General features: G+C 41.9%; 1 protein-coding gene across 1 annotated transcript in view; it reads left to right on the top strand.

Annotated features, from left to right (window-relative positions):
- The window catches only part of LOC144506080 (ATPase MORC2-like), a 40,832-nt gene that overhangs the window by 4,108 nt on the left and 17,084 nt on the right, over nucleotides 1-19,640 (top strand). The window contains exons 3-9 of the mRNA XM_078231896.1: nucleotides 4,888-4,922; nucleotides 6,898-6,966; nucleotides 8,699-8,789; nucleotides 10,867-10,975; nucleotides 13,301-13,460; nucleotides 16,769-16,880; nucleotides 18,760-18,885. Of these exons, the coding sequence (XP_078088022.1) occupies nucleotides 4,888-4,922; nucleotides 6,898-6,966; nucleotides 8,699-8,789; nucleotides 10,867-10,975; nucleotides 13,301-13,460; nucleotides 16,769-16,880; nucleotides 18,760-18,885 (702 nt within the window). The remainder of the gene's footprint in view (nucleotides 1-4,887; nucleotides 4,923-6,897; nucleotides 6,967-8,698; nucleotides 8,790-10,866; nucleotides 10,976-13,300; nucleotides 13,461-16,768; nucleotides 16,881-18,759; nucleotides 18,886-19,640) is intronic.

Here is a 19,640-nt window from a genome sequence, read left to right as displayed (position 1 = left end):
CCTTCTTGATCACCTGTTGTACCTGCAGACTGGGCTTTTGCGTCTCATGCACAAGGACCCCCAGGTCCCTTTGCACGGTAGCATGTTTTAATTTGTTTCCATTGAGATAGTAATCCCATTTGTTATTATTTCCTCCAAAGTGTATAACCTCGCATTTCTCAACGTTATACTCCATTTGCCATATCCTCGCCCACTCACTCAGCCTGTCCAAATCTCTCTGCAGATCTTCTCCGTCCTCCACACGATTCACTTTTCCACTTATCTTTGTGTCGTCTGCAAACTTCGTTACCCTACACTCCGTCCCCTCCTCCAGATCATCTATATAAATGGTAAACAGTTGCGGCCCGAGTACCGATCCCTGCGGCACGCCACTAGTTACCTTCCTCCAACCGGAAAAACACCCATTTATTCCGACTCTTTGCTTCCTGTCGGATAGCCAGTCCCCAATCCACTTTAACACACTACCCCCAACTCCGTGTGCCCTAATCTTCTTCAGCAGCCTTTTATGGGGCACCTTATCAAACGCCTTCTGGAAATCCAAAAACACCGCATCCACCGGTTCTCCTCCATCAACCGCCCTCGTCACATCTTCATAAAAATCCAACATGTTCGTCAAGCACGACTTTCCCCTCATGAATCCATGCTGCGTCTGATTGATCGAACCATTTCTATCCAGATGCCCTGCTATCTCCTCTTTAATAATGGATTCCAGCATTTTCCCTACTACAGACGTTAAGCTGACCGGCCTATAGTTACCCGCCTTTTGTCTCCTTCCTTTTTTAAACAGCGGCGTAACATTAGCCGTTTTCCAATCAACCGGCACTACCCCAGAATGCAACGAGTTTTGATAAATAATCACTAACGCATCCACTATTACCTCTGACATTTCTTTCAATACCCTGGGATGCATTTCATCCGGACCCGGGGACTTGTCCACCTTCAGTCCCATTAGTCTACCCAGCACTGCCTCTCTGGTAACATTAATTGTATTAAGTATTTCTCCTGCTGCCAACCCTCTATCGTTAATATTTGGCAAACTATTTGTGTCCTCCACCGTGAAGACCGACACAAAAAACTTATTTAAAGACTCAGCCATATCCTCATTTCCCACTATTAACTCCCCCCTCTCGTCCTCCAAGGGTCCAACATTCACTCTAGGCACTCTATTCCTTTTTATATATTTATAAAAACTTTTACTATCATTTTTTATATTAATTGCTAGCCTAGCTTCATAGTCTATCCTTCCTTTCTTTATCGCTTTCTTAGTCTCTCTTTGTTGTTTCTTAAATTTTTCCCAATCACTTGTTTCTCCACTATTTTTGGCCACTCTGTACGCAGCTGTTTTTATTTTAATACTCTCCTTTATTTCCTTCGTTATCCACGGCTGGTTCTCCCTTTTCTTACAATCCTTGTTTTTTGCTGGAATATATTTTTGCTGAGAACTGAAAAGGATCTCCTTAAAAATCCTCCACTGTTCCTCAGCTATCCTACCTGCCAGCCTGCTCTCCCAGTCTACCTTAGCCAATTCATCCCTCATCCTATCATATTTCCCTCTGTTCAAACAGAGGACACTGGTTTGGGACCAAACTTTCTCCTCTTCCATCTGAATCAGAAATTCGACCATATTGTGGTCACTAGACCCAAGAGGGTCCTTCACAATAAGATCCTTAATTCTACCTACCTCGTTACACAATACCAGATCCAAAATAGCTCGTTCCCTCGTCGGTTCCGTAACATGCTGTTCAAGGAAACTATCCCGACAGCATTCTAAGAACTCTTCCTCCATTCCACCCTTACCGACTTGGTAAGTCCGTGAGTCTGCCAGTCAATGTGCATGTTGAAGTCCCCCATGATTATTGCCGTTCCGTTTTTACACGCATCCCTTATCTGCTTTTTTATAGCCCTCCCTACCTCAACATTATTATTTGGGGGCCTATATACCACACCTACTAGTGTCTTTCTCCCTCTACTATTCCTCATCTCTACCCATAACGATTCCACGTTTTGTTCCTCAGAGCCTATGTCATCCCTCAGTACTACCCTGATATTATCTCTTATTAATAGCGCGACCCCACCACCTTTTCCTTCCTGTCTATTCTTCCTAAACGCCTGATACCCCTGGATATTCATCTCCCAGTCCTGGTCACCTTTCAGCCACGTTTCTGTAATGGCCACTAGATCGTACCCACTTGTGCTGATTTGCACCATCAACTCATTTACCTTGTTCCGAATGCTTCGTGCATTCAGGCAAAGTGTCTTTATTCCAGCTTTTATCTGGACCCGCTTTGATGAGTCGCGAACACCCTCTCCCTCTACTCCCTTATCTAAATTACCGCCTTCATTCACTTGCACCCTCTCCTCTACCATTAATTTTGTAATTCCCCTTACCCCTGCATCCTCCCCCCCATCAATTAGTTCCTTGATCCTGGTCAACTCTTCTAGCTCCCCTCCCCCCAACCTATCTAGTTTAAATTCTCCCCAGTAAGACCTGGTTGGCTGTAGAGATTCGCATTCTAATCAGTATTCTGTAACTTGATTTGTGTCTCTGTATGCCCTGTTTGAGAGCAGATATCCACTCCATCTGACGAAGGAGCAGCACTCCGAAAGCTAATGGCATTTGCTACCAAATAAACCTGTTGGACTTTAACCTGGTGTTGTTAAAACTCTTACTGTGTTTACCCCAGTCCAACGCCGGCATCTCCACATCATGATTGGTAAACCCCAAGCTGTTGATGATGGAAGGTTCAGCAATGGTATCACCATTTGAATGTCATGGGGACAGTTAGGTTCCGTGTCATTCCCTCAGCAGTTGCATTGCATGGAAGTTACTTGTGACTAATCAACACAACCCTGAATATTGTCCAGTTCTTGCTTCACACAAGCATTGACTGCTTAACTATCTCAGGAGTTGCAAATGGAACTGGATGTTGTGTAATCGTCAGCAAACATTTCTGGCTTTATGATGGAGGGAAGGTAATTGAAGCAGCTGAAGACAGTTAGACCTAGGACACTTAGTTAAAATAGTGTAAAACAAAAGGAGGAAATTTGAAAAAAAAAATATCCAGAGACTGAAAAGTTGAAGCAAGTTTACTAAGTTGCAGCGGTTTGCACAAAACGTGAAAAGTGAAGCAAGCTGCAGTGCCTTATTGCCTGATGGAAGAAAAAGGCATCATACTAATACGGAAACCCCTCCCAAGCACAACCCTCTTTCTGCCCATTATCAAAAAATAGTGGTACAACATTAGCCATGTCTTGCTGCTTTTGTACTGACAGAAAATGGAAGCAGTGGTTATCTGATCCGATGAAATCTGTATTAAGACCAGATGGGTTGCAAGTTTTAGAAAGGTGAGGTGGGTGACCTAGTGATTTTACTGAGAATATAGTTCTAAAAAATTATTGGTACCTCTATATGGAATTTGGTACAAATGCAATGGTAATAAACTGGAAATATTAGTAATATGCATATTTTTAATTTTAGTGGTATGCAGTATTTCTTTATAAAATTGAACTGACAGGATGCAAAGCAATCTTAAATCTTGCTCAGCACAATTATCCAATTATCTTGATGATTAATAGCACTATTTTTTGTGAGGATCTGGTAGAGATGTTGTTTTTGCAGTTAAATGTTACAGGTATATTTACAGCAAGTAACTCTCTCCCTAACAGCATTGTAGGTGCACCTTACACCATGTTGACTGCAGGGATTCAAGAAGGCAGTTCACCACCATCTTTTCAGGGAAGTTGAGGATGGGAAATAAACACTGGCCAAGCCAGCAAAGCCCGTATTTCATTAGTGATTTTTTAAAAAACGTAATTGGTTTCCACTAATAGCACAAAATCATCTCATGGCAAATCAACATCCCATACAATGGAAGAGAAAATTGGACGTGGTGTAGTTTAAGGTTGAATCTGGGAATCAAACATTACTCAAAACAGGTGGTCCAGAATGCAAAAGTGATTTTGAAGTGAGGGCCAGTTTAGACATAACGCATAAGCTAAATAGATAGAAAAAGCATATGATCATGGCAGCTAAGAGCCATTTACTGATCCCGAGGAACAATTGGATGGATGGCACAGAGTGTGATCTTTGTGGCTTGTGTTGGCAGCATTTTGATAAGCTCTTCCTTGATCTTCCTCCATCTGAAGAAGGCTGCTGCCTCTGTGTACCATTAGTATACATTACTTCTAGAGGTTGGTAAGTTACCCTATGCCAATTACCTGTTTGAATAGCTCTGGTCGATGACAAGCACACAAGGTGTCACCACCTCCTTGTCCATCACTTCAGCTTGCCCATTTCTGTTTACCTCCTGAATGGGAGCTATTTGTTACCTTTTATTAGACCATTGCATTGAAAAGAGGGTTCAAGATGCCATTCTGTCAACTTGGGCATGTCATCATGGAAGCTTGAACCAAGTGTCCTTGATGTTTCTAAGGACTGGATGTGTTTTTCCAAGAGAGAGAAGTAAAACAGCTTTTCTACCAGGTGGCTTCATGCTATGACTACTAACTCATCTGTAAGAATTGTGTAATGCTACAGATTCTGTAATATACATCTACATTTAACTTCATGAAAACTTATCTACCAGAACATTTCTGACAATAATAAGCTGCTATTCTATTCTTCTCTGATAGGCTGTGTGATCTTATGTCTAATCCGTTTCTATTATGCTTATGCTCCTACTAACTTCTCCATAGGAATTCTATAACATTCTGAAAAGTATAATTTCTTACAACAACGAGCTGCTACTCTTTTCTTGTCTGATTATGTTCTAATCCATCTTTATTATACTTCTGCTTTACGATTGGAAACAATGATCAGTTTGATTAATAGCAGGCTTTTTAAAGAAAGAACTGAAAAGTATAATAAAACTTTTTATGTGCTTGCAGAGATGCTGAAGCAATGCTATTGAACATTTATACAGGTGAGTCCAAATACCAAGTTTGCTATAGATGTCCAAAGATGTGCAGATCTGCTAGATTGGCCATGCTAAATTACCCATTGGTATGCCGAGATATGTAAATTAGATGGATTAGCCATGGTATGTGTGGGGTTATAAGGATAGGGCAGGAGACAGGGTCTGGGTAAGATAGTCTGTCAGAAAGTCAATGCAGATTCGATGGGATGAATGGCCTCCTGCACTGTAGGGATTCTATAATAATGGGGAATTGGGTAGTGAAAATTGTCTGAATAATTCATTGGCAAAATCAATATTTTTCTCTAGATTAGGTACTTACTTTTTGGTTAATTCATTTTCTGTTATTTAAATAGAATCAATTGATTAATAATTAAATTAATTAAACATAATGATCTCGCTGTTTATTTGTTTTTACTTAGCTATAATTTATGGCATGGACCTGCGATGCAGTGTGGACCAGATTTGTGTCAACGGCATGAGGTTCAATTCATGTACTGACGGGTGGATTCGCGCCCAACTTCCTTGACCAACCTATGGTGGAGTTTATGGCAATGTGGCTTGGACCTGCCTTTGGTCAGATAACTCAAAAAAAGAGTTTCACATGCCATGTGTCTGATTGTTCTCTTTATAATCCTATAGTGCGCCATGCTGAAAAGGGTGCTAACACTGTTGTGCCTCTCTCGTGCCAGGAACGTCAGGGGTGATCAGTTGTGACATCATATGGCATTGTGGTATTATTGCTGGACTATTAATCCAGAAACTCAGTTAATGTTCTGGGGACCTGGGTTTGAATCCTGTCATGATGGATGGTGGAATTTGAATTCAATTTTTTTTAAAAATTGAATTGATTATCTACTGCTGATGGTGAAACCATTGTCGATTGTCGGTGAAACCCATCTGGTTCACTAATGTACCTTTAGGGAAGGAAATTTGCGGTTATTGCCTGGTCTGGTCTACATGTGACTCCAGAGCCACAGCCAATGTGGTTGACTCTTAACTGCCCTCCAAGGGCAACTAGGGATGGGCAACAAATGCTGGCCAGCCAGCAATGCCCATGTCCCATGAATGAATAAAAGAAAAGCTAAAAATTATTATAAGACAGTCGTATTATCAAATTGTTGTGATGACAATTAAAATTATAACTCACTTCTACCTAAGAGGTAGAATGACTGTTCACTTTCATAATTATATTTTGTGGATACCATGAAGGCTGTTTTTATTCTTTTTTGGGCCTGCATTGATTTTACAGCTGGTAGGTGTCACTACAGTTGCTGATAGCCAATGTGGTCCATGCCTTAAGTTCACAATAAAATTGCCATGCCTCTCCCACTCCAACATGCCCCAACGTCCAATCAGTAATCACTCAAAACTAACTCTGCTGAGCAAGACATATTGTTCATATGCTTGACACAGCCGTTCTACTCCGAAATCAGTTGCGGTGGGTAACTGCCAGGAGGACAACAGAAACACTTTAGGGATGTTTTTAAAACATTCCTGCAAAGGTTAAACATCAAATCTGACTGATGGGTGTCCCTAGTTTGTGACTGACCAATATGGAGAAGATTTATTTGGGAAGGCATTGAACACATGGGTAGACTTTGTTGGGGGCATGCAGTGGCAAATCTGAGGCTTCAGAGCATGCAGACCTCCAAACTCATCTGCCCGACCCTTCGAGGACCATATGTCCCACAGTTGACAGAGTTTACAGATTGCACATTGGACTTTCAACCATCTCAGAACCTTTATTTATATTTTTCATGTGTGATATAAAACAAGTGTTGATATCACAAATTTACAATACAAGATTTTTGCTATTATATCAAAGCTGTGTTTACCAGTATTCTGGGTTCAAGTGGTAAGACTGCCTGTCTAAGTTTTATTCAAACAAATTTATTTTTCAACTAATTTTCTTCCTAAACTTTGGAAGCTAAAACTGAGTAACAATCATGCTAGCTTACCATTTTAAGATTTCCTGTTTCAGAGATCAATGAAGAATTGAAAGGAGGGTTTATGCTGTGTTTTCTGGATGATGGCATTGGCATGGACCCTAGTAAGTACATTTGTAATTTCTATTGTCTGTAGTTCTGAAAAATGTTTTTGGAGGTTTGCTGTTGCCTTGCCAGTGAAATCTGGATAACTGCATAAACTGAGTTTACTCTGATCTGCTGATACAGTTAAAAGTACCAGGAGCATGTTTGTAGAAATCCACTGTTTTTTAAATCATGGTAAGAGTTTTAACAACACCAGGTTAAAGTCCAACAGGTTTATTTGGTAGCAAATGCCATTAGCTTTCGGAACTCCTTCATCAGATAGAGTGGAAATCTGCTCTCAAACAGGGCATTCAGAGACACAAAATCAAGTTACAGAATACTGATTAGAATGTGAATCTCTACAGCCAACCAGGTCTTAAAGATACAGACAATGTGCAATCATGTGCAGCACAAGTAGACCAACAGGCCTCTGGAAAGCCTTCTTCACATTGGCAATTGGTACTCCCTTCAATTTAAGCATTAGTCTTTTTAGTGTTATCTACCTGACTGGTGCGGCCTACTGTCCCACCCAGCATTAGAAGGATAACTAACCCTGACCTGGTAACGGGTCTTGGAAATATATTAAAGTAAGTAGGTTTTGAGAAAGGAATGGAGAAATGAAAGTGAAGAAGTTGCGTTCAGGGAACAGCAAAAAAGGAAAATTACAGACCCTTTCCACAAGTTGCCTCAAATTGTTGAGAATCAGTTCTTGTGTGGAACCTTACCAAATGCTTCCTCGAAATCCATATAAACAGGGGACTACCTACTACTCACAATGCATGTGATTGCAAAGATTCAACTATGTTACTCAGACATGACCTGCCCTTCAGAAATTCCAATAACTTCCCCACAACAATTGTGAAACTGACAAGTCTGTAGTTACCTGGTTCCTCCCTCCCTTTTTAAATAATGAAAGTTAAAGTGAAAAACGTAAGTTAGAAACAGCAAATTATTCATTGGGCTAATGCTATTAACAGGTAGAATAGTTCATCGTCAACAACACTATTGTCACCTCTGCCTACATGTGACTTTGGAAATGCTTGACAACAGTGGGCATTAAAAAGTAGAAAATTGTTTACTTTTCGGTATGTTATTCACATTGAAAAGCAAGATATTATGATTGTTATTGATCTTGCAATCCTGGTACATCATTACAAATACTCTTCAAACAACTTATCTCCCTTGGCTCCCAATCCCCATATTAGAGGGTAATTGAACAGACAAGCTGCTAGGTAAGGTCAGCCCTTATTCAATGAACTGTTCCACCCACAAGCAGTATCCCTTTCCTCACACCACCCCATATGTTTAAACCCACCATGTTGAGGATCTAAGATAGGAGTCTTGACAGGAGAATATATCCATCAGAAATCACAATCTCATCATAGACGCTGCTGCTCATCCACCCAGTTTTGATCTCCCATGGTGACGGGGAGCCCATTTAAACTGCTTCTGGAATGAACAAGACCTCTTGTGCAGTCACCCAACATCGGTGGGGTCTCCAAGGCCACCCAGGCTGCAGCTGTAATGCAGTCCAAACAATGACTCACCCTGTCAAGGAGTGTCTGCTGATAACCTTGAAGATGAGCTTAAAGAATCCCACCTAGCCACTGCCAATAATATTGCTTGGCTCTGTGACTATACAAACACTAAATAAATGACAAATGAAACAAATCCTCTACCAATTGTCTGTTTATTCTATAGGATATCAAATGTGTGAAAAATGGATTGTAATACATTTTCTGTATCTCGTAGATGAAGCAGCAGATATTATTCATTTAGGAAAGTCCATGAAGAGGATTTCAGATTCTCAGCTCATTGGACAATATGGAAATGGATTGAAGTCGTGAGTTTCGGAGATAAGTTTGCCCTTAGTCTTGCAGCAAACAGTGTTCTTGTCTTTGAGATTAAGTTTGACAGTGAAGCAAATTAAGTTGGTATCTTTTTTTTCAGTTCTATTCCCTTTAGAACATTGTTACTGAGTTGCTGGGACCTGGAGGTCATACTATAGAAAAGAAGGTTAATCAAGTCCATGTCAACACTTTAGAGCAGTGCAGTTAGTCCCTTTACCCTGCCCTTTCTCTTTGCCCTGCAAGTTTATTTCCTTAGAGTGTCTATCCAATTTCCTTCTGAAATAATTGATTGTGTCCGCTTCCACCACCCTTGTAGGCAACATCTCTTGCTCACGCCTTTAAATCTGGCGACACGGTGGCACAGTAGTTAGCACTGCTGCCTCACAGCGCTAGGGACCCAGGTTCGATTCCCAGCTCGGGTCACAGTCTACGCGGAATCTGCACATTCTCCCCGTGCCTGCATGTATTTCCTCTGGTTTCCTCCCACAGTCCAAAAGATGTACAGGTTAGGTGCATTGGCCATGCTAAATTTTCCTTCAGTATACCCAAACAGGCGCCAGAGTGTGGCGACTAGGGGATTTTCACAGTAACTTCTTTGCAGTGTTAATGTAAGCCTAATTATGACGCTAATAAATAAAACAAAATGTGTTCCTTGTAGCAATAGCTAATGGAAACTGTTTTCCTTAGTCTACCTTATATCGGATTTCCCCCTCAAACTTCTTTGCTCAAAACAACCCCAACCTCTCCAACCCAGCCTTGTAGCTAAATGTTCTCAATCCTAAATCTCCTCTGCACTCTGTCAAGATCATTCACATTGAACGCAGTACTCTCACTGGCTTAACCAGAGATTTATCAGCTTCAAGATTTATGCTCATGAACTTCCAGGTTTTTCTCTTCCTTTTCTCTTTAGAACACTGGAACATCAGGAACATTCTTTCTGAAGCTACCCTGCCTAATCTTGTTTCATGTCTTACTTTGTCAGAGACTTTCTTAAAATCCATATAAACAACATGGTTATAACCCACTTTCATTCCTTCCTCGTTTGACTGCAACTGATATTATTGCTAGGAAAATGGTATACTTTCCTCCATGGCAGGGGAACATTTACTCTAGCAGGAAGGCAGCAGAGTCCCTGCCCCATTTAACAATCACTTAAGCACTTCATCCCGCTGCAGCTAGATGGGCTGGGGTGGGGAACTCGCCATGCAGCGAATCCAACAAGAAAACCTTGGCGTGTTTACTTGCTGGTTCTCAAGGGCGTCCTCATTCAAAGGCACTCGGAGCCTGCTTGAGGGGCTTGGCTTCAAGGGGGGATCTGCTGAAAGCTATCCCTCTTTCCTTGCTGCCAACTACACCCCACCCCAACCGCGAATCCTGCCACTCACCTTTGTCCTGGGATCCAGCGATGATCCGAGCCTTGGGTGAGTTTTGTACTAGCAGCTACGTCTGCTTCCCAGGTGGTGATGCAGTTCATTAGGCTGGCAACTCTCGGCAGGTGGGAATGCAGGCTCTTGGATCCTTGATCCTGGGGGAAGGCCTGCCACTGTCCTGTCACGTCCCCAATTGGCAGGTGACATGGGGCTGTTGCCACCTTTTCAGCAGCTGAGACCCATCAAGATTCTGCCCATTGACCTTTTTTTTGTTAAAGAAGTGATCATTCTTGTCATTATGGTTGAAGCCGACTGGTCTAACACTTTCAATAATTAATCTACAGATTTAGGTCACTGTGCTCTCTTGCTGCATTGAGAAATTCACCATCTAAAGTATATTCCTTTTTTTTATTCCTGTTCCCAAAATTTATTACTTGACTAATTTCCTGTATTGAACTATTTACTGCTAATTTCCCATCATTTGACATATCTACTTTGTCACTGTTAAAGTAATGATAGTCAGTTCAATTTCTGCAGATTTTCCTAATTTTGCAGCCTAGCAACTCAACAATGAACTACACAAATAAGTCATGGCTAGTCTATTAGCTTGTGTTGATCAATATCATTTGAATTAACTGCTGCAATTGTGTGGATCAGAATAAGCCAGGCCTTTTATTTCACTTTTGTTTCTTTCTTGCAGTGGGACAATGAGAATAGGTATGGATTTCATACTGTTTACCAAAAAAGACAATACCATGACCTGCATCCTTATGTCTCGAACATTTTATGAGAAAGAAGGTATTGATGAGGTAAGGGTGGAAGAATTTTATTTTCACTTTTTTTCTCTCAATCTGACCCGATTATTGCATGATCAGTACCGTGATTCATCCTGGATCTGGAAGACCACAAGGGTACAGCAAGTAGAATACCCCCCTTCAAATAATAGTGTCTTTCATGTATTGTAATTGCTTGGCCAACCAAAAGATGTGTGTTTTTGACATATTACGTGGTTAATGAACAGTATTCAGAACAAACAGTATGTTTCCAGTAGTTACAATCTTTACCAATCTTCTTAATGCCAAAACATCAAAGACATTCTTGTGCTGCCTTTAAACATTAGATTGATCTTTGAAACAAATTCACTCACTTGTTACTTGGCGATCCAATACCATGGAACTTTATTTCTCTGCTGACCGTGGACTCTGTGCAAAGTCAGCGAGGGAGATAATCAAAATCCTTTAAAAATGAGAACACAGTATTGGAATGTACAGCATTAGAAAAGTCCATCTGAATGATCTCATTGTGTTGATGCAAGGGAATATTAGAAAACTGTATTCCTCATAAGTACATTAGATTCACATCCTCTCACAGTACCAAAACACATACAATGGTTGTGCTCCAATCATGAACTTCCTTTGGCTCAGTAGGTGCAAACTGAATAGTGTAAAGATTTAAGCATATCGATATGATCCTGCTGCTGCCTTTATAAATGGAATCTCACACAAGAACACTGCCAAAAGTGAAATGACACAACCAAGCACGCCACTCTCCACACACACACACACACACACACACACACACACATACTCTTATACACACATAAAATGCACAGCTTCAATATTAATGGAGAGGCCAGGGGAAAAGGAGGTCGGTGGTTGATAAACCCAGAAATAAGGGTTCCTCGGGACTTGAAAAATTAAACGGCAGGAACTGGCAATCAACTTTGGACTTTATTTATGGACCATAGACACATATTGAGAGACTGATTTGTTGTCGAGCACGTAAGGCCGGTCATTTAAAACTGAGGTGCGTAGAAATTTCTTCTCGCAGAGGGTGGCCTCTGGCCTCATTGGGCTGCCCCAAAGATAGTGGAGACTGGATCATTAGAAGTATTTAAACTGGAGGTGGATAAATATTTGATAGATCAAGGAATAGAGGGCTGTGGGGAAATGGCACAGAAAAGGAGTTGAGGCCGCCATAGGTCAGCCATGATCGTATTGAATGGCAGGGCAGGCTTGAAGGGCCTGTGGCCCACTTCTGCTTCTGTGTCTTGTGTTGTAGCACCAGGCCTCAGTGGGGGAGCATAAAGAAGGGAGAGAGAGAGATCATGTGTTGGGCAAAGGGAATGGATGGGTGTGCCCCCACGGCCATTGCCTCCCATCCACCCCTGCCAGGGTGCCCAGTGGGCAATGTCAATGTCTCAGACTGGCAATGTCAGCCTGGCAGTACCTAATGGGCACTGCCCAGCCCTGCCCCTGACCACCTAGGGTGCTTCAATATCATCCGGTCCCACTGGCGAGGCCATCACACCTGGTCCGCATTGGTAGAGACCATCTGTGATCCTCGTTGGTAAGGACCTCCACAGTCGTGGTGGGAAAGGTAAGTGAGCCAGACATGCTAATCATGTCATTAATATTTAAATCAGCCTTGCGCCTTTACTGGGCTGATTTTGTCGGCAGCATGGGGTCAGTAATATCGCGAGAGGCGAGAAGTCGGGTGCGAACCCGAATTTTCGCCTCTTTCTCATATTTCCTGCCCCGCCATGCTACTTGACCAGTGCAGCGGGACAGAAAAATCCCGCCCTTTATCTGGGTTATTGTTAACTTAATTCTGTGCCGTTCTTACATGCTTCCTGTGGAGCTGAGATGCCATTTGGCTCAAGTAATTTCAGCCCCAGAGTCCCAACACAATGTAAGCAAACACTTATCTTCGCTACTGCTTTTGCTCTCATAATAATAATGTTTAGCATATCTGCCTGAAATAATAAGATTCAGGATCTGGCACAATGGGGATCTTCCGAAATGATTTTGCAAGGTATTCAGTGCAACGAGGTAACCAACTTGCAGCTGAATCATTTAACTTTCCCTACAACACAGAACTGGGGCACAATTATATGGAAGGGAAGAAAAATAAAAAATCAATTCACTATTTAAAATATTGTGCACATGGCCCAAGAACAGCCACAAAAGATATGATAAAATAGGCACATAAAGCACCTAATATATGTTGATTAGATATTGTAAAAGGGAAATTATCAAATTTAATTATCAGGATTAATTTTATTTATAAGTGTATAGACGTGTTTTGAGTTTAAAAATATCTTCAATGGATGAGTTTTGCTTTTGGTTTCCTAGGTGATTGTGCCTGTGCCATCCTGGTATACTGCAACAAAGGAACCCATAATGACTGACGAAAAGAAATTCTCCCTTGAAATTGCGCTCATTTATAAATATTCGCCATTTAAAAAGGAGTTTGATCTGATGCAACAGTTTAATAAAATTACAGGAGCAAGTGGTAAGAACATCAAAAACAATAAAGTAAATGGTTACTAAATTATCCTGTCATGCAAGTCATCAAAACTTTTCAACAGTGACCTATTACATTTTGTATGTGTAAAACAATTGGTTCCTTTGAAGTTCACTGGCTGAAACCAAACATTGGGATCTTGCATTATTTCTCAGGAACACCTGTTACTCTGAGGTTTTACAGGATAGAAGTAGTTCCTTAAATAATTAATTTTTCTTATTAAGAATGATTGGTAATGGTTAAATATGCAAGTTTGTGTTTATGACTCAGAATCTGATATGAACCCAACAAAACAATCCCATTGCTTCTTAATCCATTCCCACCATTCTGTGTGGAGTTTGCACATTCGCCCTGTCTCCAAGTAGGTTTCCTCTGGGTGTTCCGGTTTCCCCCCACGCTTCAAAGATGTGCGGATTAGGTTGATTGGCCATGCTAAATTGCCCCGCATAGTGTCAGGGGGATTCGCAGGATAAATATGTGGGGCTATAGGGATAGGGCCTGGGTGGGATTGTTGTTGGTGCAGGCTCGATGGACAAATAGCCTCCTTCTGCACTGTAGGGATTCTCTGATTCCATTCTATGATTCTGGAAGATCCAAGAAAAAAGGGCGAAATTCTCCCAGCTGGGGATTAAGTCCCATGGTGGGGTGGGAATGTGGAGATCATTGGGAAAACATGCCATATTTTCCAGTGGACCTCATTCATTATGCAGTCAGTCTTTTGCACTGTATTTCGTGGCACGGTAGGCCTGATGGTGCAAAGTCTACCTTCGTACCCAGGCGCCATATTGGACTGAGGTGCCCAATATCACAGACCCACTATTAAAGAAATCAGATGGACCTTCATAAAATGAAGATGGATCTCCAGGAACACTGAGGTTTAAAAATGAAGCTCATCCAGGACAAAGAATCTGGAAGATCCATCCGCACCTGCTTCTCCCACCCACTGCTGTGATGTTCAGGGGTCCAGAGTTGCAGGTGGCTTTCAGAAACAGTCCCGGGCATTGTTCATGTGAGTCCAGGCATCCACATGTCATGTTGTTCCAGACATGTTTTGCACCAATGTGTTTTCTTGCTGATGTTATGGAAAATCAGGCATCAGTGGTCAGGCCTTCATCTGCATCTCATTTGTTTCATGCCGGCCTCAAGCTGGTTTCCCTATCCACCATGGTGGGCACTAGCGGAAAATCCCATGGGAAATTCACACCCGTGTATGGACTGGAACCCTGTGTTCCAGCTGTTCACGCCGGCAGGATCTTCCAGTCCTGTCGGCGGTGCACCCCAGCCACGGATTTCATGGTGGTGAGTGAGGGGTACATTAAATGGGAAACTCCATTGGCAACAGTGGGACCAGAAGACATTGCCACCAGCCAATGGCCCAAGCCTGCCTCCCACTTCATGGGCACCCCACCCCTGCCTGACCGCCAAATATTTACAAAGTTTTGATCCATTGATTAACATGATCTTGAGTCCTGAGTGCAGTACTGGCAGTGGGCACACTAGCCTGTGATAGGCCAGAAAAAGTGGTGTGAAACAATGGCCATGATTTTCCAAGGCATGCACGTCTCCCACAGCCGGTGAACAGCTGAGCTGGAAACCGGTGGGAAGAGAAGTAAGTAAGTTACATATTTTTAAGATGTATTTTAAATGCATTTGATTATCTGGCCTGGCACGGAATTCTCCAGGCCTGACAGTATCTCCCCCCCCCGCCAAGAGTATTTCACTCCAGCGGGGTTGAGAGTAGCTCCCCACTTGCGGGGAACTAGCGGGAGACGCCAATTCAGCACTTTTGGGAGAATTGACCCCATGGTTTCTGTTAGCAGTTCCCCAAAACTGTAGCTAATTGATGTGCAAATGAGTATCACTTGTCCACTTACACTCACGCACCCTGTCAGAACCTGATTTGATCATTAAATATTATTCCATCTCCTGTCTACCTTTTTAAAAATCATGTGTCTCTGGACACCTAACATTGTCTACCCTTTCATTTCATTGAGATCTTTACTGTTCAAGATATAGTTCCATTTTGCTCTCCTTTCTCCAAAGATTATGACATTGCAACTGTCTTTGCTGCATATCCGTTCACACCCTCACATGATGAAAGTGAGGAGGTGTGGGATAGAGGGAAAGTTAGCCGATTGGATAGGTAACTGGCTGTCTGATCGAAGACAGAGGGTGGTGGTGGATGGAAAATTTTCGGATTGGAGGCAGGTTGCTAGCGGAGTGCCGCAGGGATCAGTGCTTGGTCCTCTGCTCTTTGTGATTTTTATTAATGACTTGGAGGAGGGGGCTGAAGGGTGGATCAGTAAATTTGCTGATGACACCAAGATTGGTGGAGTAGTGGATGAGGTGGAGGGCTGTTGTAGGCTGCAAAGAGACATAGATAGGATGCAAAGCTGGGCTGAAAAATGGCAAATGGAGTTTAACCCTGATAAATGTGAGGTGATTCATTTTGGTAGGACTAATTTAAATGTGGATCACAGGGTCAAAGGTAGGGTTCTGAAGACTGTGGAGGAACAGAGAGATCTTGGGGTTCATATCCACAGATCGCTAAAGGTTGCCACTCAAGTGGATAGAGCTGTGAAGAAGGCCTATAGTGTGTTAGCTTTTATTAACGGGGGTTGGAGTTTAAGAGCCGTGGGGTTATGCTGCAACTGTACAGGACCTTGGTGAGACCACATTTGGAATATTGTGTGCAGTTCTGGTCACCTCACTATAAGAAGGATGTGGAAGCGCTGGAAAGAGTGCAGAGGAGATTTACCAGGATGCTGTCTGGTTTGGAGGGTAGGTCTTATGAGGAAAGATTGAGGGAGCTAGGGCTGTTCTCTCTGGAGCGGAGGAGGCTGAGGGGAGACTTAATAGAGGTTTATAAAACGATGAAGGGGATAGATAGAGTGAACGTTCAAAGACTATTTCCTCGGGTGGATGGAGCTATTACAAGGGGGCATAACTATAGGGTTCGTGGTGGGAGATACAGGAAGGATATCAGAGGTAGGTTCTTTACACAGAGAGTGGTTGGGTGTAGAATGGACTGCCTGCAGTGATAGTGGAGTCAGACACTTTAGGAACATTTAAGCGGTTATTGGATAGGCACATGGAGCACACCAGGATGATAGGGAGTGGGATAGCTTGATCTTGGTTTCAGATAAAGCTCGGCACAACATCGTGGGCCGAAGGGCCTGTTCTGTGCTGTACTGTTCTATGTTCTACCCCTCACATTTCTGCCCCATCTTCTGCATATGCCTCAGTTTGTGCACAAAACAAAAATGTGTTCATTACATGAATGTTTTTCTTAACAGGAACTTTGGTAATTATCTACAACTTAAAGTTAAATGATGATGGAGTACCTGAACTGGATATTGAAACAGACCCTTCTGATATACGACTGACAGGAATGATGGCAAGTGAAATGTAAGCAATAAAATGAAAAATATAAATATTTAAGTAGTTTGTCAGCATTGAAATGTTGCATTCAGACTGAGATGAACAACTAGTTTATACATGCAGAATAATTGCTACCTGTGATTCTGCTATTCAGAGGACCATAGATGAGTGATAATAGACAATAAGGCAAATAATTTGCTTGAGGCTTTGAATATCTTTAACCACGAGTAAAGGTGTGTCTGGCTGCTGAAAATCATTTGGATGCTTTGATAAATATTTACTGTTCATGGAATCATAAAGTAATCAAAAGACAGATGAACTTCAGAATTCCTCATTGTTGCTGTTGTTGCAAGTGCCACTGGAGGTGGGGGAATAAATGAGGCTGTGGGGGACATTGGTGGATAGTGAAGAGGGAGAAAAATCGGTTGTGTAGTTGTTTTACCACTGCCCGGAATTTCCAGTGGAATATTGAAAATGGGTGGGTATATTCAAACAAAGTCAGAGTAATGAAGTACCAACCTATGTCATATTTTCCATCATTATCAACTACCACAGTGGACAATTATAACCTTATAATGCCAGCAGGTTACTGACATCTGAAATTGTTAAGGATGCTGATGAAGTAGATTGAGGGAGGCAGTTAAGGAAGTCATAGCACTCAAAATTCAGAGCAGCTAATTTGGAGACCTTCAACATCCTATTTTGTGCTGAGGACAAGCTGTCATTTATGGCAGATATTTGAAGTTTAACTGGCTTCCTTTTAAATATTATTAATTTAGGGAATGTGGGGTCATTGGCTAAGCCAGGATTTATTGCCCACTCCAAACTGCTCTTGAGAAGGTGGTGGTGAACTGCCTCCTTGTACCTCTGCAGTCCATATGGTGTAGGTACACCCACAGTGCTTTTAGGAAGGGAGTTTCAAGACTTTGACCCAGCGATGGTGCAGGAATGGTGATATATTTCCAAGTCAGGATGGTGAGTGGCTTGGAGAGGAACTTCCAGATGGTGGTGTTCCCATGTGTCTGCTGACCTTGTCCTTCTAGATGGTATCGGTTGTGGGTTTAGAAGATGCTGCCTGAGGAGCCTTGGTGAGTTCCTGCAGTGCACCTCATCAATGGTACACACAACTGCCTCTGACCTTGTAGCCACAATATTCACATGGCTAATCCAGTTGAGCTTCTGGTTAACAGTAACCCCCAGGATGTTGATAGTGGGGGAGTCACCGATGCTAGTGCCATTGAATGTCAAGGGGCAATGGTTAGATTCTCTCTTTGTGGAGATGGTCATTGCCCAGCACTTATGTGGTGCGAATGTCACTTGTCATTTGTCAGCCCCAGCCTTGATAGTGTCTTGCATTTTGACATGGACTGCTTCAGTCTTTGAAGAATTGGGAATGGTGCTGAACGTTGTGCAGTTATGAGTGAACATTCCCACTTCATTGACGAAGCAGCTGGAGGTGGTTGGGCCCAGGTCTTCTCGCCACTGAACATCAGTTACTGTTTGAAATAGTCTGTACAAGGTCTTTTACTTGCCTTAATGCATAACTGCCGTAAGGCCATGGTGATTTTGGGCAATTTTGATGAATAGACTCTTAATGATGTAAAACTGTGGTTAAAAAATGACAATGATTATAATACTGAAGATGTAATGTACATATGAATATATCAATTCTGATGTACGACTTCTCCAAAAATAAAAGGTCAGGCAATTTAAAATACTGCATGCTTGTATAAATTTGCAAAACAGCAGAAATCCCTTTCAGTGGATTATTTGTAAATAACCTATGGAAATGCATGATATTTTATCTGATGCTGTATTCCTCCTTTAAAGTGTTCTGAAATGGTATGGTTACATTGCAGAGTACTTATTAGTGATCAAAAATTATATTAACAATATCATGTTTCAGACAACCAGAACAATATTCTTTTAGAGCCTATGCTGCAATATTGTACATTAACCCTCGCATGAAGATTTTTATCCAAGGACAAAAGGTTCATGCTAAACGCCTCGTCTTTTCCTTGTATCGACCTAGGTAAGAAAATAATTTGCTCATGTCACAGTTTCGTAGTCCTTTTAAAGTTCTAAAGTTTTGAAATTGTAAAGCTTAGAATTTTTTTCAAGACGAAAATCAAATTTGGGCCTTTTTGTTCCATAGTCAAGAACAAAAGCTGTTCCAATTAGCCAATCATTCAAAGCATTCAGAAAAATATAATTCTCACTAATAACTATTTAATTCCAACTATTCAATTTCTAGTTTGTTTCCTTTTATTTTTGTGTCAAATTACTGTGTTTGTATATCACTTTAAACACTTATTCCATAAAGAACCAGTAGGATTTACATAACTTTCAGGTAATGTATAACCATGCTGAGGTCCAGAATGAGCTACGGCCATAAAAGTGGGAATTATATTGTACACGTACATTTACATAGATGATCTGGAGGAGGGGACTGAATCTAGGGTATTCAAGTTTGCTGATGACACGAAGGTGAGTGGGAAAGCGAATTGCATGGAGGATGCGGAAAGTCTGCAGAGAGATTTGGATAGGCTGAGCGAGTGGGCGAGGATCTGGCAGATGGAATATAACGTTAGCAAATGTGAGGTTATCCACTTTGGAAGAAATAATAGTAAGTTGGAATATTATTTAAATGGAGAAAAATTACATCGTGCGACTGTGCAGAGGGACCTGGGGGTCCTTGTGCACGAATCGCAAAAACTCAGTCTGCAGGTGCAGCAGGTGATCAAGAAGGCGAATGGAATGTTGGCCTTTATCGCGAGGGGGATAGAA

The sequence above is a fragment of the Mustelus asterias genome, chromosome 17, assembly GCF_964213995.1.
Source record: "Mustelus asterias chromosome 17, sMusAst1.hap1.1, whole genome shotgun sequence".
Classification (NCBI taxonomy): domain Eukaryota; kingdom Metazoa; phylum Chordata; class Chondrichthyes; order Carcharhiniformes; family Triakidae; genus Mustelus; species Mustelus asterias.
The sequence above is the reverse complement of the archived record's forward strand: the minus strand, read 5'-3'. Positions and strand labels throughout refer to the sequence as shown.